Here is a 13,461-nt window from a genome sequence, read left to right as displayed (position 1 = left end):
AGGGACTGATCTCCTTTAGGATGGACTGGTTGGATCTCCTTGCAATGCAAGGAACTCTCAAGAGTCTTCTCCAACACCACAAAATAGTGTCAAGTGAAATATGTCAAACAGAGAAAGACAAATACTGTATGATATCACTTAAATGTGGAGTCTAAAAAATACAACAACCTAGTGAATATAACAAAAAAGAAGCAGACTCATGAGTATACAGAACAAACTTGTGGTTAACAGTGGGGAAGGAAAGGTGGAGGGGTACTATAGGGGTAGGAAAGTAGAAGGTATAAACTAAGCTACAGGGTATAAACTAAGCTACAGCTCGATAAAGGACAGAAATGGTATGAACCTAACAGAAGCAGAAGATAGAAGATATTAAGAAGAGGTGGCAAGAATACACAGAAGAACTGTACAAAAGAGATCTTCACAACCCAGATAATCACGATGGTGTGATCACTGACCTAGAGCCAGACATCCTGGAATGTGAAGTCAAGTGAGCCTTAGAAAGCATCACTACGAACAAAGCTAGTGGAGGTGATGGAATTCCAGTTGAGCTCTTTCAAATCCTGAAAGATGATGTTGTGAAAGTGCTGCACTCAATATGCCAGCAAATTTGGAAAACTCAGCAGTGGCCACAGGACTGGAAAAGGTCAGTTTTCATTCTAATCCCAAATAAAGGCAATGCCAAAGAATGCTCAAACTACCACACAATTGCACTCATCTCACATGCTAGTAAAGTATGCTCAAAATTCTCCAAGCCAGGCTTCAGCAACACGTGAACTGTGAACTTCCAGATGTTCAGGCTGGTTTTAGAAAAGGCAGAGGAACCAGAGATCAAATTGCCAACATCTACTGGATCATTGAAAAAGCAAGAGAGTTCCAGAAAAACATCTATTTCTGCTTTATTGACTATGCCAAAGCCTTTGACTGTGTGGATCACAATAAACTGTGGAAAATTCTGAAAGAGATGGGAATACCAGACCACCTGATCTGCCTCTTGAGAAACCTGTATGCAGGTCAGGAAGCAACAGTTATAACTGGACATGGAACAACAGACTGGTTCCAAATAGGAAAAGGAGTACGTCAAGGCTGTATATTGTCACCCTGCTTATTTAACTTCTATGCAGAGTACATCATGAGAAACGCTGGACTGGAAGAAACACAAGCTGGAATCAAGATTGCCAGGAGAAATATCAATCACCTCAGATATGCAGATGACACCACCCTTATGGCAGAAAGTGAAGAGGAACTAAAAGCCTCTTGATGAAAGTGAAAGAGGAGAGTGAAAAAGTTGGCTTAAAGCTCAACATTCAGAAAACTAAGATCATGGCATGTGGTCCCATCACTTCATCGGAAACAGATGGGGAAACAGTGGAAACAGTGGCAGACTTTATTTTTCTGGGCTCCAAAATCACTGCAGATGGTGACTGCAGCCATGAAATTAAAAGACGCTTACTCCTTGGAAGGAAAGTTATGACCAACCTAGATAGCATATTCAAAAACAGAGACATTACTTTGCCAACAAAGGTCTGTCTAGTCAAGGCTATGGTTTTTCCTGTGGTCATGTATGGATGCGAGAGTTGGACTGTGAAGAAGGCTGAGTGCCCAAGAATTGATGCTTTTGAACTGTGGTGTTGGAGAAGACTCTTGAGAGTCCCTTGGACTGCAAGGAGATCCAACCAGTCCATTCTGAAGGAGATCAGCCCTGGGATTTCTTTGGAAGGAATGATGCTCAAGCTGAAACTCCAGTACTTTGGCCACCTCATGCAAAGAGTTGACTCACTGGAAAAGACTCTGATGCTGGGAGAGATTGGGGGCAGGAGGAGAAGGGGACAACAGAGGATGAGATGGCTGGATGGCATCACTGACTCGTTGGATATGAGTCTGAGTGAACTCCGGGAGTTGGTGATGGACAGGGAGGCCTGGCGTGCTGCGATTCATGGGGTCGCAAAGAGTCAGACACAACTGAGCGACTGAACTGAACTGAACTGAACAGAACTGAAGCCACAGGGAAACACAGTACAATACAGGGAATATAGCCAATATTTTACAATAAGGAGTATAACCTTTAAAACTTGTGATCACTATACTACACCTGTAACTTATATAATACTATACATCAACCATACTTCAATTTTTCTCAGAAAACCAGGGTGTCAAACCTTTTGTTTTGCCAAGACTTAAAAAGTCAGCACTGAAATCTCAAGCTAAAGAGCAGTACTTTTGTTCCAGGCCCCACCCACCCCGCACCGGCTGTACAGACAAAACTTTCTGCGATGAGGACAGTGTTCTCTCTCACTGTCCAACCTTGTGGTCACCACTCACATGCAGGACTGAGCATCCACAATGCAGGTCATGTGACTCTCAGAACTAACTATTTTTAATTCTACTTAATCCAAGGAACAACATGACTAGTTTGCACCACAAAGAATAGTAAACTTCTTGGAGTAGACCCAGGGAACAGAAAAAAATACTGTGAAAGAATTTGGCTTGCAAACTCTTCAAAATATTGTCTGAGTCACAATGGTTTATCACTCTGTTTAAAAGCTAGTGCTTTTTTGGGACTTCCCTGGTGGTCCAGCGGCTAAGACTCCCCAAAGCAAGGGACCCAGGTTCAATCCCCAGTCAGGGAACAAGATCCCACATGCCACAACTAGACCCAGTGTGGCCAAAAGAAATAAATATTTTTTTTAAAAGAACTAATTTTTTTTATGTTGGGAATGATATACGATGACATGGCCAATTTCTGTTCCTGCTAGAGCTTACCAAGCCCCTCACATTAAATAGTTTTTTACATAAAATGAAGGTTGATGTAAACACTTATAGAAATATTGGTATTGTGGTTCTTTACAGGAGAAGGATCGAGAGCTCGAAATTAGAAACATCTATTCTAACCGGATACTCGGAAATTTACATGACAAAGAAGATTATCCAAAAGGTAAAGTGTGTTTCAATTAGTTTTGCTTGAAATCTGTTTTAAAATGTGTAGTTAAATTTTCCTAACTAATATCATCAAGATAATGGACATTTTTTTAAAAATTTATTTATTTAATTGGAGGCTAATTACCTTATTGTAGTGGTTTTTGCCATACATTCACATGACTCAGCCACGGGTGTACATGTGTCCCCTATCCTGAACCCCCCTCCCACCTCCCCCCCATCCCATCCCTCAGGGTCATCCCAGTGCACCAGCCCTGAGCACCCTGTCTCATGCATCGAACCTGGACTGGCGATCTATAAATCATCCCACCCTCGCCTTCTCCCACAGAGTCCAAAAGTCTATTTTTTTAAAAATCATTTTGTTAGGCACTGTAATGTAATATAGAATAATGAAACTGCCCCATGGTTGAAACAGCTAGAAGAAAACAGAGATGCAGTCCTCCCCATCGTCAGCTCAGTCCTTTATGTCCTCACTCAGGTGAATGAGGGGATAACTTTCAGTTTAATGCAAAATGTCTGCCAAATACTGAACTTTCTAGGTAGATCTGTCATCCAGTGTGTGGATTTTTTGTTTTGTTTTCTGTTTGGGTTTTTTGTTTGTTTGTTTGTTTGTTTTTGTGGAGCCTCATGGCATGCAAGATCCTAGTTCCCAGACCAAGGAATGGAACTCACACCCCTGCAGTAGAAGCACCAAGTCCTAACCACTCACTGGACCACCAGGGAAGACCTGTGTAGATTTTTAAGGTTAACTTTATTTAGGTACCTTTGGCTCAGATGATAAAGAATCTGCCTGCAGTGCAGGAGACCAGAGTTCGATCCCTGGGTTGGGAATGGCAACCCACTCCAGTATTCTTGCCTGGAGAATTTCATGGAAAGAGGAGCCTGGCAGGTACAGCCCTTGGGTTGCAAAGAATCGGACACGACTGAGCAGCTAACACTCTCACCTCAATACAATGGGTTTCCTGGGTTGCTCAGTGGTAAATCCACCTGCCAATGCAGGACACAAAGGAGAGGCAGGTTCGATCCCTGGGTCAGGAAGATCCCCTGGAGAAGGAAATGGCAAACCCACTGCAGTATTCTTGCCTGGGAAATCCCATGGACAGAGGACCCTGGCAAGCTACAGTCCATGGGGTCGCTAAGAGTCAGACACAACTGAGTATGCATAAACCTCAATGCAGTGCACCCATTTTAAGTGTGCAGTCCAGTGGGTTTTGACATGTGCTTATACCCATGTAACCATTACCTCGGTCTAGATGTAGAATATGGCCATCTCCTCAGGAGGTGCGCTTGTCCCTGGCAGTCAGGTCAGGGATCCTCCAGCCCCAGCCCAAAGCCACCTCTGACCTCCCTTCAGTCACAATTGCTCAGTTGGCCTGTTCTACAGATTCACAAGTGGGATTATACAGCAGGTCCTCTTTTGTATGTCTTCTCTTGTTCAGCATAGTGTGTTTGAGACTCATCTATGCTGTGCTATTTTCATTAGCTTGTACCTTTTTATTGCTGTGTTGTGTTTGTGTTTAGTCGTTCAGTCGTGTCTGACCCTTTGTGACCCCATGGACTGTATGTAGCCCACTAGACTCCTCTGTCCATGAGGTTTCCTAGGCAAGAATACTGCAGTGGGTTGCCATTCCTTTCTCCAGAGGATCAGGAGTACCTTTTCCTTCAAGACAGGATGTACTTACTCACTCCCCAACCCACCCCTGACAGACAAGACCTTCCAGCAAGATTCTGCTAAGAAGAGAAACAACAGAAACACTTACCTCTTATTTTGCTAGAAGAAGTAACTATGTGTTTACTTTTCAAGGCAACAATCTCTTTGCTTTTGGTTTATAATCCAGAATAACAGCCAGCAGAGTTGATAAAACCAAACATGGGGTTATTTAAATAGGATAAAACCTCCAAGGAAAGTGGCTACCAGATTTAGAAGTCGTGCTTATTCTTTAGCATGGGCGATCTAACCATTGATAACCAAGAGCTCTGACGCAGGAGACATGGTGGCGCCCCTCTCACAACTGCAGAACTATCCTTCTGAACCCCTCCTGCCAGCAGGGGCCTCTGTGTCCTCCCAGAGCAATGCCCACCCACCCTCATGCCTGCTTGTATGGGTACCACTGTGATACCCATAACCTCCGTGGCCCAAAACAGGACAAAAATGCTGGCGTGGTAGAGGAGAAAGTGAAACTGGCAAATGTTTGATATTTACTGAACATCTTTAGAAAATGTCTAGTATACTTTGTTTCATTATTACATTACCAACTTCAGTTGTTATTTTCTATTTAACATCAACATTGCTTCCAAATGCAAGTTATGCTTCTTACATATATTGAATGTAACTGTTCTGTAGTTTCTTCAACGAAGTCAGTACAAGCAGACAGGAAAAGTTTTCCATTTATAAGTATGCGACACCAGGAAACCCAAAAATCGGAAGATGTTCCATCCTGGACAGCTAAGGTACAGCAAATTTGAATTCTTGAAGTGTCTAATTAAACATACTTTTGCAAACATAAGCTTTGCACACTTGTTCTATACAAAAAGTAATTGTAGTCATTAAATAAAGCACAATTTAAAATTATCTCTACCACCAAAAAATATTTTTTGCCACTTTTCTAAATTATAGAGCAAAAAGACAACAGGAAACAATGGTCATAAAGAAAAATCTATTGAAATAATCCATGCAATGCCTCCCTGTATCACCAAACTACCAAACCAAGAGGATTCCAAGAGAAAATATGAAGGTAATTTTAACAACTAGTAGAAATCTCCTTTACACTTTGTTTTTTTAAGTTGTAAATTACTCACTGTGTGTGTTTAAAAGTATACATAAAACAGATGTGTTCAGTTGAGAGAACTGTTATAAACACCTGCGTAGCCACTACCTTGTTTAAGAAACAGAACATGAGCATCCCCTGGGACACCCTGTGGGCCCTTCATAACCATAACATTCTTGCCCCGCCCCATCACCACCACCAAAAGCAACCTCGACATTCCATTTTCTGCCACAGCTCCCAAACCTGTGTGTATCCTAAACAACATATTCACTTTTGAAAAACTGAGTCTCAAACCCAAACCCAGCTGAATTAAGGGAAGCACCGCCCCTGAAGAAGATTCCAGAGCAGGCAGGCTGGGCACAAACTGGCTGCAGCTTCCTTGAGGGCACAGGGCCTGGCCAGGGTCAAGGTCACTCACAGTCCTGGGGGATGGGGACCCATAAGAGCCAGACACGTGGCAGGGTTGCTCTGCTGGTGCAGGGAGAGGCCCTGTGCACTGGGCTCGGGAGCATTCTCAGCCCACCCAGGCTGCAGACACCACAGGGGGAGGGACGCCTCCACCAGGCTGTGGGCCAGTCAGGGTGGACCAAGGACGCTAGAGGCTGGGGGGTTAGCTAGCAGAGTCTTGGTGATGCCAGCCCTTAAGGTTTAAGCCCTTGGCCTCAGGCCTGGTGCCCTTTGCCTCTGTGGTCCAGGGGCTCCCATCACCCTTCCTGCTGGTTCCTGCCCCCTTCTCCCCCTCCTCCCTGTGTCTTCTGTAATGAATGCCATCCTGGACAAGGAGCAAAACCTCTACTGGCTTTTTGAGAAACAGGTGCACATTAGGCAACCCTGTGCACCTTTCCCTGGGGATGTCATGGTTCTACCCTAAACTTGGTTAGTAATGGACTGGAAAGAAAATTCTAGGCTTAAGATCATTTTCCTTCAGACTGTTGAAGACACTCCCCCATTGTTTCTGTGTTAAATTATTGATATAGGGGCATCTGGGGACCCTCCACCCAGCTGGGCAAGCACAACCCCCTGGAAAGAGCAGCCATGGGAAAGACCTCCCAGGGGGCCCTCAGGGCCTCGGGCAGTGGGCCTGGAGAGGCCACATCTTAGCTGTGGGGCCCAAGTGGCTTTATTTTCCTTTTGTAATGTTTATTTAGTTGGCCAAGCCAGGTCTTAGTTGCAGTATGTCCAACTCTTTGCAACCCCAATGGACTATAGCCTACCAGGCTCCTCTGTCCATAGGATTCTCCAGGCAAGAATACTGCAGTGAGCTGCCATTTCCTTCTCAAGGGGATCTTTCTGACCCAAGGATCAAACCTCGGTCCCCTGCTTTGCAAGCATATTCTGAGCCACCGGGAAAGCTTTATTTTCTTTTTGTAATGTTTATTTATTTGGCTGGGCTGGGTCTTAGTTGTGACATGTAGGATCTAGTTTCCTGACCAGGAATCAAACCCAGGCCCCCTGCATTGGGAGTACAAAATCTTAGCCACTGGACCACCAGGGAAGTCCCCAAATGACCTTGCTGCTGCTGCTAAGTCGCTTCAGTCGTGTCCGACTCTGTGCCACCCCATAGGTGGCAGCCCACCAGGCTCCCCCATCCCAGAATGAAGTTTAAACAACCCCCAGGTCTGGCTGCACCATCTGGAAAGCCACTGCTCCAATGCAGTAAATACTGGTATTGTTTACGTTTTCCACCTGTTTTTTAGTCCATTTTGGTAATGGCTCAGAAGATAAAGTATCCGCCTGTAATGCAGGAGACCTGAGTTCAATCTCTGGGTTGGGAAGATCCCCTGGAGAAGGAAATGGTAACCTGCCGGGGTCCAGCCCCGGCTGATCCAGGGAATTTGAAGGGGAGACGGCGTCAGCGAGTACACTGGCTTTAATTAAATATTAATCAAAGATATAAAGAGTAATAGAATAAGGATAGCTCAGTAGGAAAATTCAGTGGAGGAAAGAGGCTGAGTAACTTGGTTTATGCGGAAAACCAATAAAACTTCGAGACAAGAAGTTTGCACCACTTACGTAGGCCACAGGTGTCCTTCCGTTCTCCCGTGGGAGAGGAGACACTGAGGCCTCCCTGGTCGGATCTTAGAAGCCCAGGCAAAATTAGTAAGCTTGGCGGGCCTCCGCTCTCCAGATGGGAACTCAGCCAGAGGTTGAAAGAAAGAAATGGGGAGACCAAGCTTCGGTAAGCAAGGCCCATAGCTTTATTTTCAACAGGAGCTTTTATACCATAAGTTGTACATAGAGGATAATAGGGGGTGTGAAATCATGCAAAGTCAGCAGTCTTTGATCCTTATCAAACCAGGGTTTCTTTTCTACAAAGTTATCATATACAAATGGTTTAGGTGATTTACATCATCTTCTGGCCAGAAGGCCTATTAACATTTTATGACTCTTACAAAGGTTTGTCAACCATAAGACTTATTTTCTCTAAGAGTAATTATTTTAAAGTTTGGCGCCATCCTCTGAAGGTGTTAGATAAAGTTGCATTCCTATAGGGCAGAGGTGCAGTGGGTTTACAACAAAGGAAAGAATTTATTACCTTAAGGGTCTAAAGTTGCTAACACCAAGGCCACTACTTATTTTTTCTACATACCAACTATATTAATTAATATACATTCAAGGATACAATACAGGGGACGTGGAAACTTGGGAGCAAGCATTGGCTCATCAGTGAAATCTTCTACTAGTTTTATTCTGACAGCTTCTAACTCTCCGAGAGGCTCTAAGCTATGTGAATATCTTAAGCTTCCCATGCCTCTAGTGGTTGGGAGACTGTAAACTATCATATGCATAGCTGTAGGAGTCCAGGTAAACTTGTCAGGCAAGTGAGAGAGCCATCTGACGGGTTTGGATTTAAACACTCCTATTATGCCCAGGAACTTTATTAACTGGAGCTGTAAGTTAACTCTTTATCAGAGAGAGCGAGATGGTGGTGGGGGACAGCCCCCCATAAAGTCAGAGGTGAGAGCACAAAGCAGTAAAGTAGGCAGACTCTGGTTTTGGGGGTAGATGCTCGAGAATATCCAGGGGAACTCCTGAGGCTCGATCCCGCCTTTGCGTATGCCAAGCCTCCTTCCTCATGACCTTTGCCATGGGCGGAGTTCCTCATGCTGGCTCCCAGCAGTAACCCACTCCAGTGTTCTTGCCTGGAGAATCCCATGGACAGAGGAGCCTGGTGGGCTACAGTCCATGGGGTTACAAAGAGTCAGACACCACTGAACAACTAACACACACACATATTGTCCTAGAAATTTTCTTCATTTGCTTGACAAATATTTTCTGAGCATATACTGTGTGTCTGGGACGGTTCCAAATACTGGGGGAAAATGCCACACCCTCGGGATCCTGTGCCCTTGGGGAGATCGGCAGTGATGGAGGGCAATGGGTATGAAAAAGAGGGTCCAGACTAAGGAGGGGGTGGTGAGGGTGGGTGGAGGGAAGGATGAGGTTGAGTCCAGACAGCTCAGGAGAGACCAGTAAGGACATGACCTACTCCTGGCACAGAATGTCCTAGGGATGCCAGGGCCAGAGGAGGAGTCATACAAAGGCTGTGGCCTCCAGGAAAGTCCCCAGGAGCTGGAACCAGCTGGAGCAAAGGAGGGAGCAGACCCACTTCTGCTTCAGAAGGAGGCCAGGAGGGGGCAGGGGAGGCAGGGGAAAACAAGCATGTTCCCCCCATGCTGGGAGCCGGCATATTGCATATTGAGTGAGGATCTGGAATAGCTCAACTGGAATTCTATCACTGCCGGGAGCCAGCGTGAGGCACTCCGCCCATGACAAAGGTCATGAGGAAGGAGGCTCGGCATACGCAAAGGCGGGATCGAGCCTCAGGAGTCCCCCTGGAAATTCTCGAGCATCTACCCCCAAAACCAGAGTCTGCCTACTTTCTGCTTTGTGCTTTCACCTACACCTCTGACTTTACGGGGGGCTGTCCCCCACTACCTCTCTCTGAAAAGAGAGTTAGCTTACAGCTCCAGTTAATAATTCCTGGATGTGACAGTGTTTCAACCTACAAACTCCTTTGGAAATCCTCTAGCCTGCCTGAATGGGTTTTCCCGGCCACATGTGATTGTTCAGAGCCTCCCAACTGTGAGAGGCAGGAGATGTTCTAAACTGCCTAAACACAGATTCCTTTGAGTAGTTAAAAGATTGATTAGAAATTGTATTGGTGAAGGGTTTTTCACTTGTTGGGCCAATGTTTGCTGCTAAGTCTCCATACTCCTTACCTACTGTGTCCTTGGCAGTGTATTGATTGATATAATGGGTGTATAGAAATGTAAAATGCCGCTTTGTCCAATGCTTTTCGGAAGGCTGGCGCCTGACTTTGGAATAATCACCTTTAGAGAAAAATAAGTTTCTTAAAATGTTAACAGGCCTCCGGGCAAGAAGATGATGTCAATCACCTGAACTTTTGCATATGATAAGTTTGAAAGCCTGGCTTCGATTAGGACCAGGAACTGCTGTCCTTGCATGACTCCACCCCTTCCCCCATTATCCTCTATGCATACCTTAAGGTATAAAAACTACTTTGGAAAATAAAGTGCGGGCCTTGTTCACTGAAACTTGGTCTCCCCATGTCACTCTCTCTCCCAAATTCCAGCTGAGTGTCCATCTGGAGCGCGGATGTCCTCTGCGACCATTTATTTGCCTGGGCTTCTAAGACCCACTCGAGAAGGTGTCTAAGGTGGGGCACCTTCCGCTATTCGAGAGGGCGCCTGCAGCCTCCGTGGTCAGAGCTAACCTGGTGTCACGGGTTATATTGATTTTCCGCGTAAACCAAGCCACTCAGCTTCTTTTCTCCACTGAATTTTCCTACTGAGCTATCCTTATTTCAGCCGCTTTTCTCCACTGAATTTCCTCACTGAGCTATCCTTATTCTATTACTCTTTATATCTTTGATGAATAAATAATTAAATAAGTCGCCGACGCCGTCCCCGCTTCGAATACCCTGGATCAGCCGGGGCTGGACCCCGGCACCCCCATGGTCTCAAATGTTAACATTCTCATCAGGTGTTATAGGGCATAATAACATTAACAGTTATTTAGAAGTCATTATATGTTTGACTAGCTTCTAGGCTCACCGTTAATTCTTGAAACATACTACTTTCTCCTAGTATTTTTTTTTTCATTTTCCTAGAGTGTAGGTAAATTATTTTATTCAAGAATTTATTCCCATGAGAAAACATTTCAACTCTCTGCATACCCAACTGTGTCCCCATTCTCCCTCACAAACAATGGCCTCGCTGAGTGGCTGGCAGGGAGTGATGCTGTTTCCTCAGAACCCATGCAGGTCTGGTCCTGGGACGAGCAGAGGGCTGCACAGAGGACTTCCTGGGTGCCTGGGGAAGAAGCAGCAGAGGAAAGAGCATCTCTACGCTCGACGGTGTTCTGCAGTTGTCTCTTCTGTCAACACATGCTACCTTCTCCTTCTCTATAATTACTGCCCAGATTGCAGAGCCCCACGTGTTCTTGGGGGCTTCCCAGGTGGCACTAATGGTAAAGAATCTGTCTGCCAATGTCAACACAGGAAACATAAGAGACTGGGTTTGGTCCCTGGGTCGGGAACATCCCCTGGAGTAGGAAATGGCAACCGACTTCAGCATTCTTGCCTGGAAAATCCCATGGATGGAGGAGCCTGGGGGTCTACAGTTCTTGGGTCCTAAAGAGTTAGACACGACTGAAGAGACTTAGCATGCATGCACTTGCTCTAATTGATTCAACCAGGACTCCTTCCAGGGATATTCAGGATGTTTCACTCTTACTAAATCAGGCTACAGTGAACATCCTTAGACACACTTTTGTATATTTTGGTAGGCTTTGGTTCTAAAAGGGAATGTTGGGTCTAAGGGCATGCTCACCTAAAATTTTGATAGATACTTCCAAATCACCATCCAAACTACCTACCATCTTACTCATCCACCAATGGGGAACAAAGGTTTCCATTTACCGATATTCTCACCAGTTCTGAAAATTACTTGCCAATTGGATGAGTGAAAAATACTCTCAATTTTTTTTAATTGGCACAACCTAGCTGGTGATGTTGAACATCTGTTAGTAATATATTGGCAAAGTTTATGAGCATCATTTTCTTTTGGCTTCATACTTTTCACTTATCTGGTATGTTCTACAAAAGTATAACATATCAGACCTGCTAATAGCACCTTTCCCTGTATTCTAGGGTTGTATGCATTACTTTCATTTCCTCTTTGTCATTTTAATGTGCTTGTCAGGAGGTGTAAATAAGTGTGCTCAACATGCCATCTTGAAACAGAAATCTATTAATTTTAAAGATCAATAAATTGACCATTTTTCTACTACAGATTTATCCAAGGAAGAACAACATTTGGAAGCACAACCATCTCTGAAGAATACTGGACAACAGAGAGACAGAATAGAAAATCAAGAAAAGAAGACCACTTTAGTGAAAGAAGAACAGGAACTACCACCAAAAAGAATTGAAGTAATCCATCCCGTAGGGGAAGGTGGTCAGGAAGATGATACAGAAAAATACAAGTTTAAAAGAAGTCCAGAAATCAGTGACATGGGTGATATGCCAGATAAAAATGCTGCTCCACATATCAAAATACCCTTCAGACAAAGAAAGCATTATTCATTCACGGAAGCAATCGAAAACCTGCATCACGGGCTTCCCGCCTCAGGTGGGCCGGCCAACGCAGGCAGCACGAGTTACCCTCACAGCACAGGCAAGCACCACAGTCACTCGGAAGAAATGAAGCTGGAGCACCCTGCCATCGCCTACGAACCCTCCTTCGCTAAATCTTACAGAACAAAGGCAAAAGACACAACTTTCAGGGAGAAGAAAAGCAATCTAATGGAGGAACTTTTTGGATCAGACTATGTCTTAAAAAACAACCAAACAAGTACTACTGTTATGAAAGAGCCTGAGGAGACTTTGCGGAGTACGAAGATACATCATCTACCCTCTAGCCAGGCGTCCGCCAGCAATGCTTTTGGAGATTCTGGAGTAACTGGAGTAAATTCTATTAAGTCATCTTCACCCACAGAAGGAAAGAGAAAGATAATTATTTAAATATAATCAGTATCCTAACCCACTCTGGCTTTATGGGCCTTTAGTCTTGTAACTTTAATGTGTGTGTTTTCAATACTTAAACTGATTTTTTAAAATTAAGGTTTTGTTTTATTTCTAATCTAATTTTAAAAGTTCATTGTATATTAGCCAATTACAACATTTCAAATACAAAATTACATCTTTTTTCCTACAACTGAAACATGTCCACTATCTTTTGGAAGACTAATTCATTATATTATTTCAATATTCCATGGGGCTCCATAGCTAATAAGTCTGTTAGTCAACCCAAAACATACACATCTCATACCTGTCAGAACCTTATCAGGAATCAGACTGCATTGTAACTTAAAAACATGGAAGCAGCTCTGAAAGAGAAGCTCTCTCTCTCCCTTTTTTTTTAAAGAAAAGACAAAAAAGCACATTGATTACCAAGCTTGGTTTTATGAAAATTATTTTTGAGCATCTCTTATTCAGGTAAACTGGGTATCCAATATCCTGCCCTGGTTATTAACACTTTCCTCAAGTACACCCAAGAGTCCATATTTTTTATTTATATGTGTTGAATACCTGTAACTTAACCCTTTTTCTATCAATCTTTAAAACAGTATATTGTAATAATTAGTGTCCACTGGGTTAGCTGCTCAGTCCTAATGAATATATTCATTATACTTAGAATATTTTATATTAGGACTGTACAGAGGAGACTGTATT

The 13,461-nt window shown here is 44.0% G+C and overlaps 1 protein-coding gene across 5 annotated transcripts in view; it reads left to right on the top strand.

Moving 5' to 3' along the window:
* LCA5L (lebercilin LCA5 like) overlaps positions 1 to 12,849 on the top strand; it is a 42,256-nt gene extending 29,407 nt beyond the window's left edge. For 4 of the 5 annotated variants that reach the window (XM_006054749.4, XM_006054748.4, XM_044947223.2 and 1 more), the window contains 4 exons: positions 2,848 to 2,932; positions 5,279 to 5,385; positions 5,552 to 5,669; positions 12,020 to 12,849. In XM_006054749.4, coding sequence (XP_006054811.3) covers positions 2,848 to 2,932; positions 5,279 to 5,385; positions 5,552 to 5,669; positions 12,020 to 12,750 — 1,041 coding nt within the window. In that variant the 3' untranslated portion in view covers positions 12,751 to 12,849. The remainder of the gene's footprint in view (positions 1 to 2,847; positions 2,933 to 5,278; positions 5,386 to 5,551; positions 5,670 to 12,019) is intronic. The other variant, XM_006054752.4, reaches the window with a different exon arrangement.
* The last annotated feature ends 612 nt before the right edge of the window (positions 12,850 to 13,461 follow it).

Source organism: Bubalus bubalis, chromosome 1, assembly GCF_019923935.1.
Source record: "Bubalus bubalis isolate 160015118507 breed Murrah chromosome 1, NDDB_SH_1, whole genome shotgun sequence".
NCBI lineage: Eukaryota > Metazoa > Chordata > Mammalia > Artiodactyla > Bovidae > Bubalus > Bubalus bubalis.
Note: the sequence above shows the minus strand (reverse complement) of the source record. Positions and strands in the feature narration are given on the sequence as shown.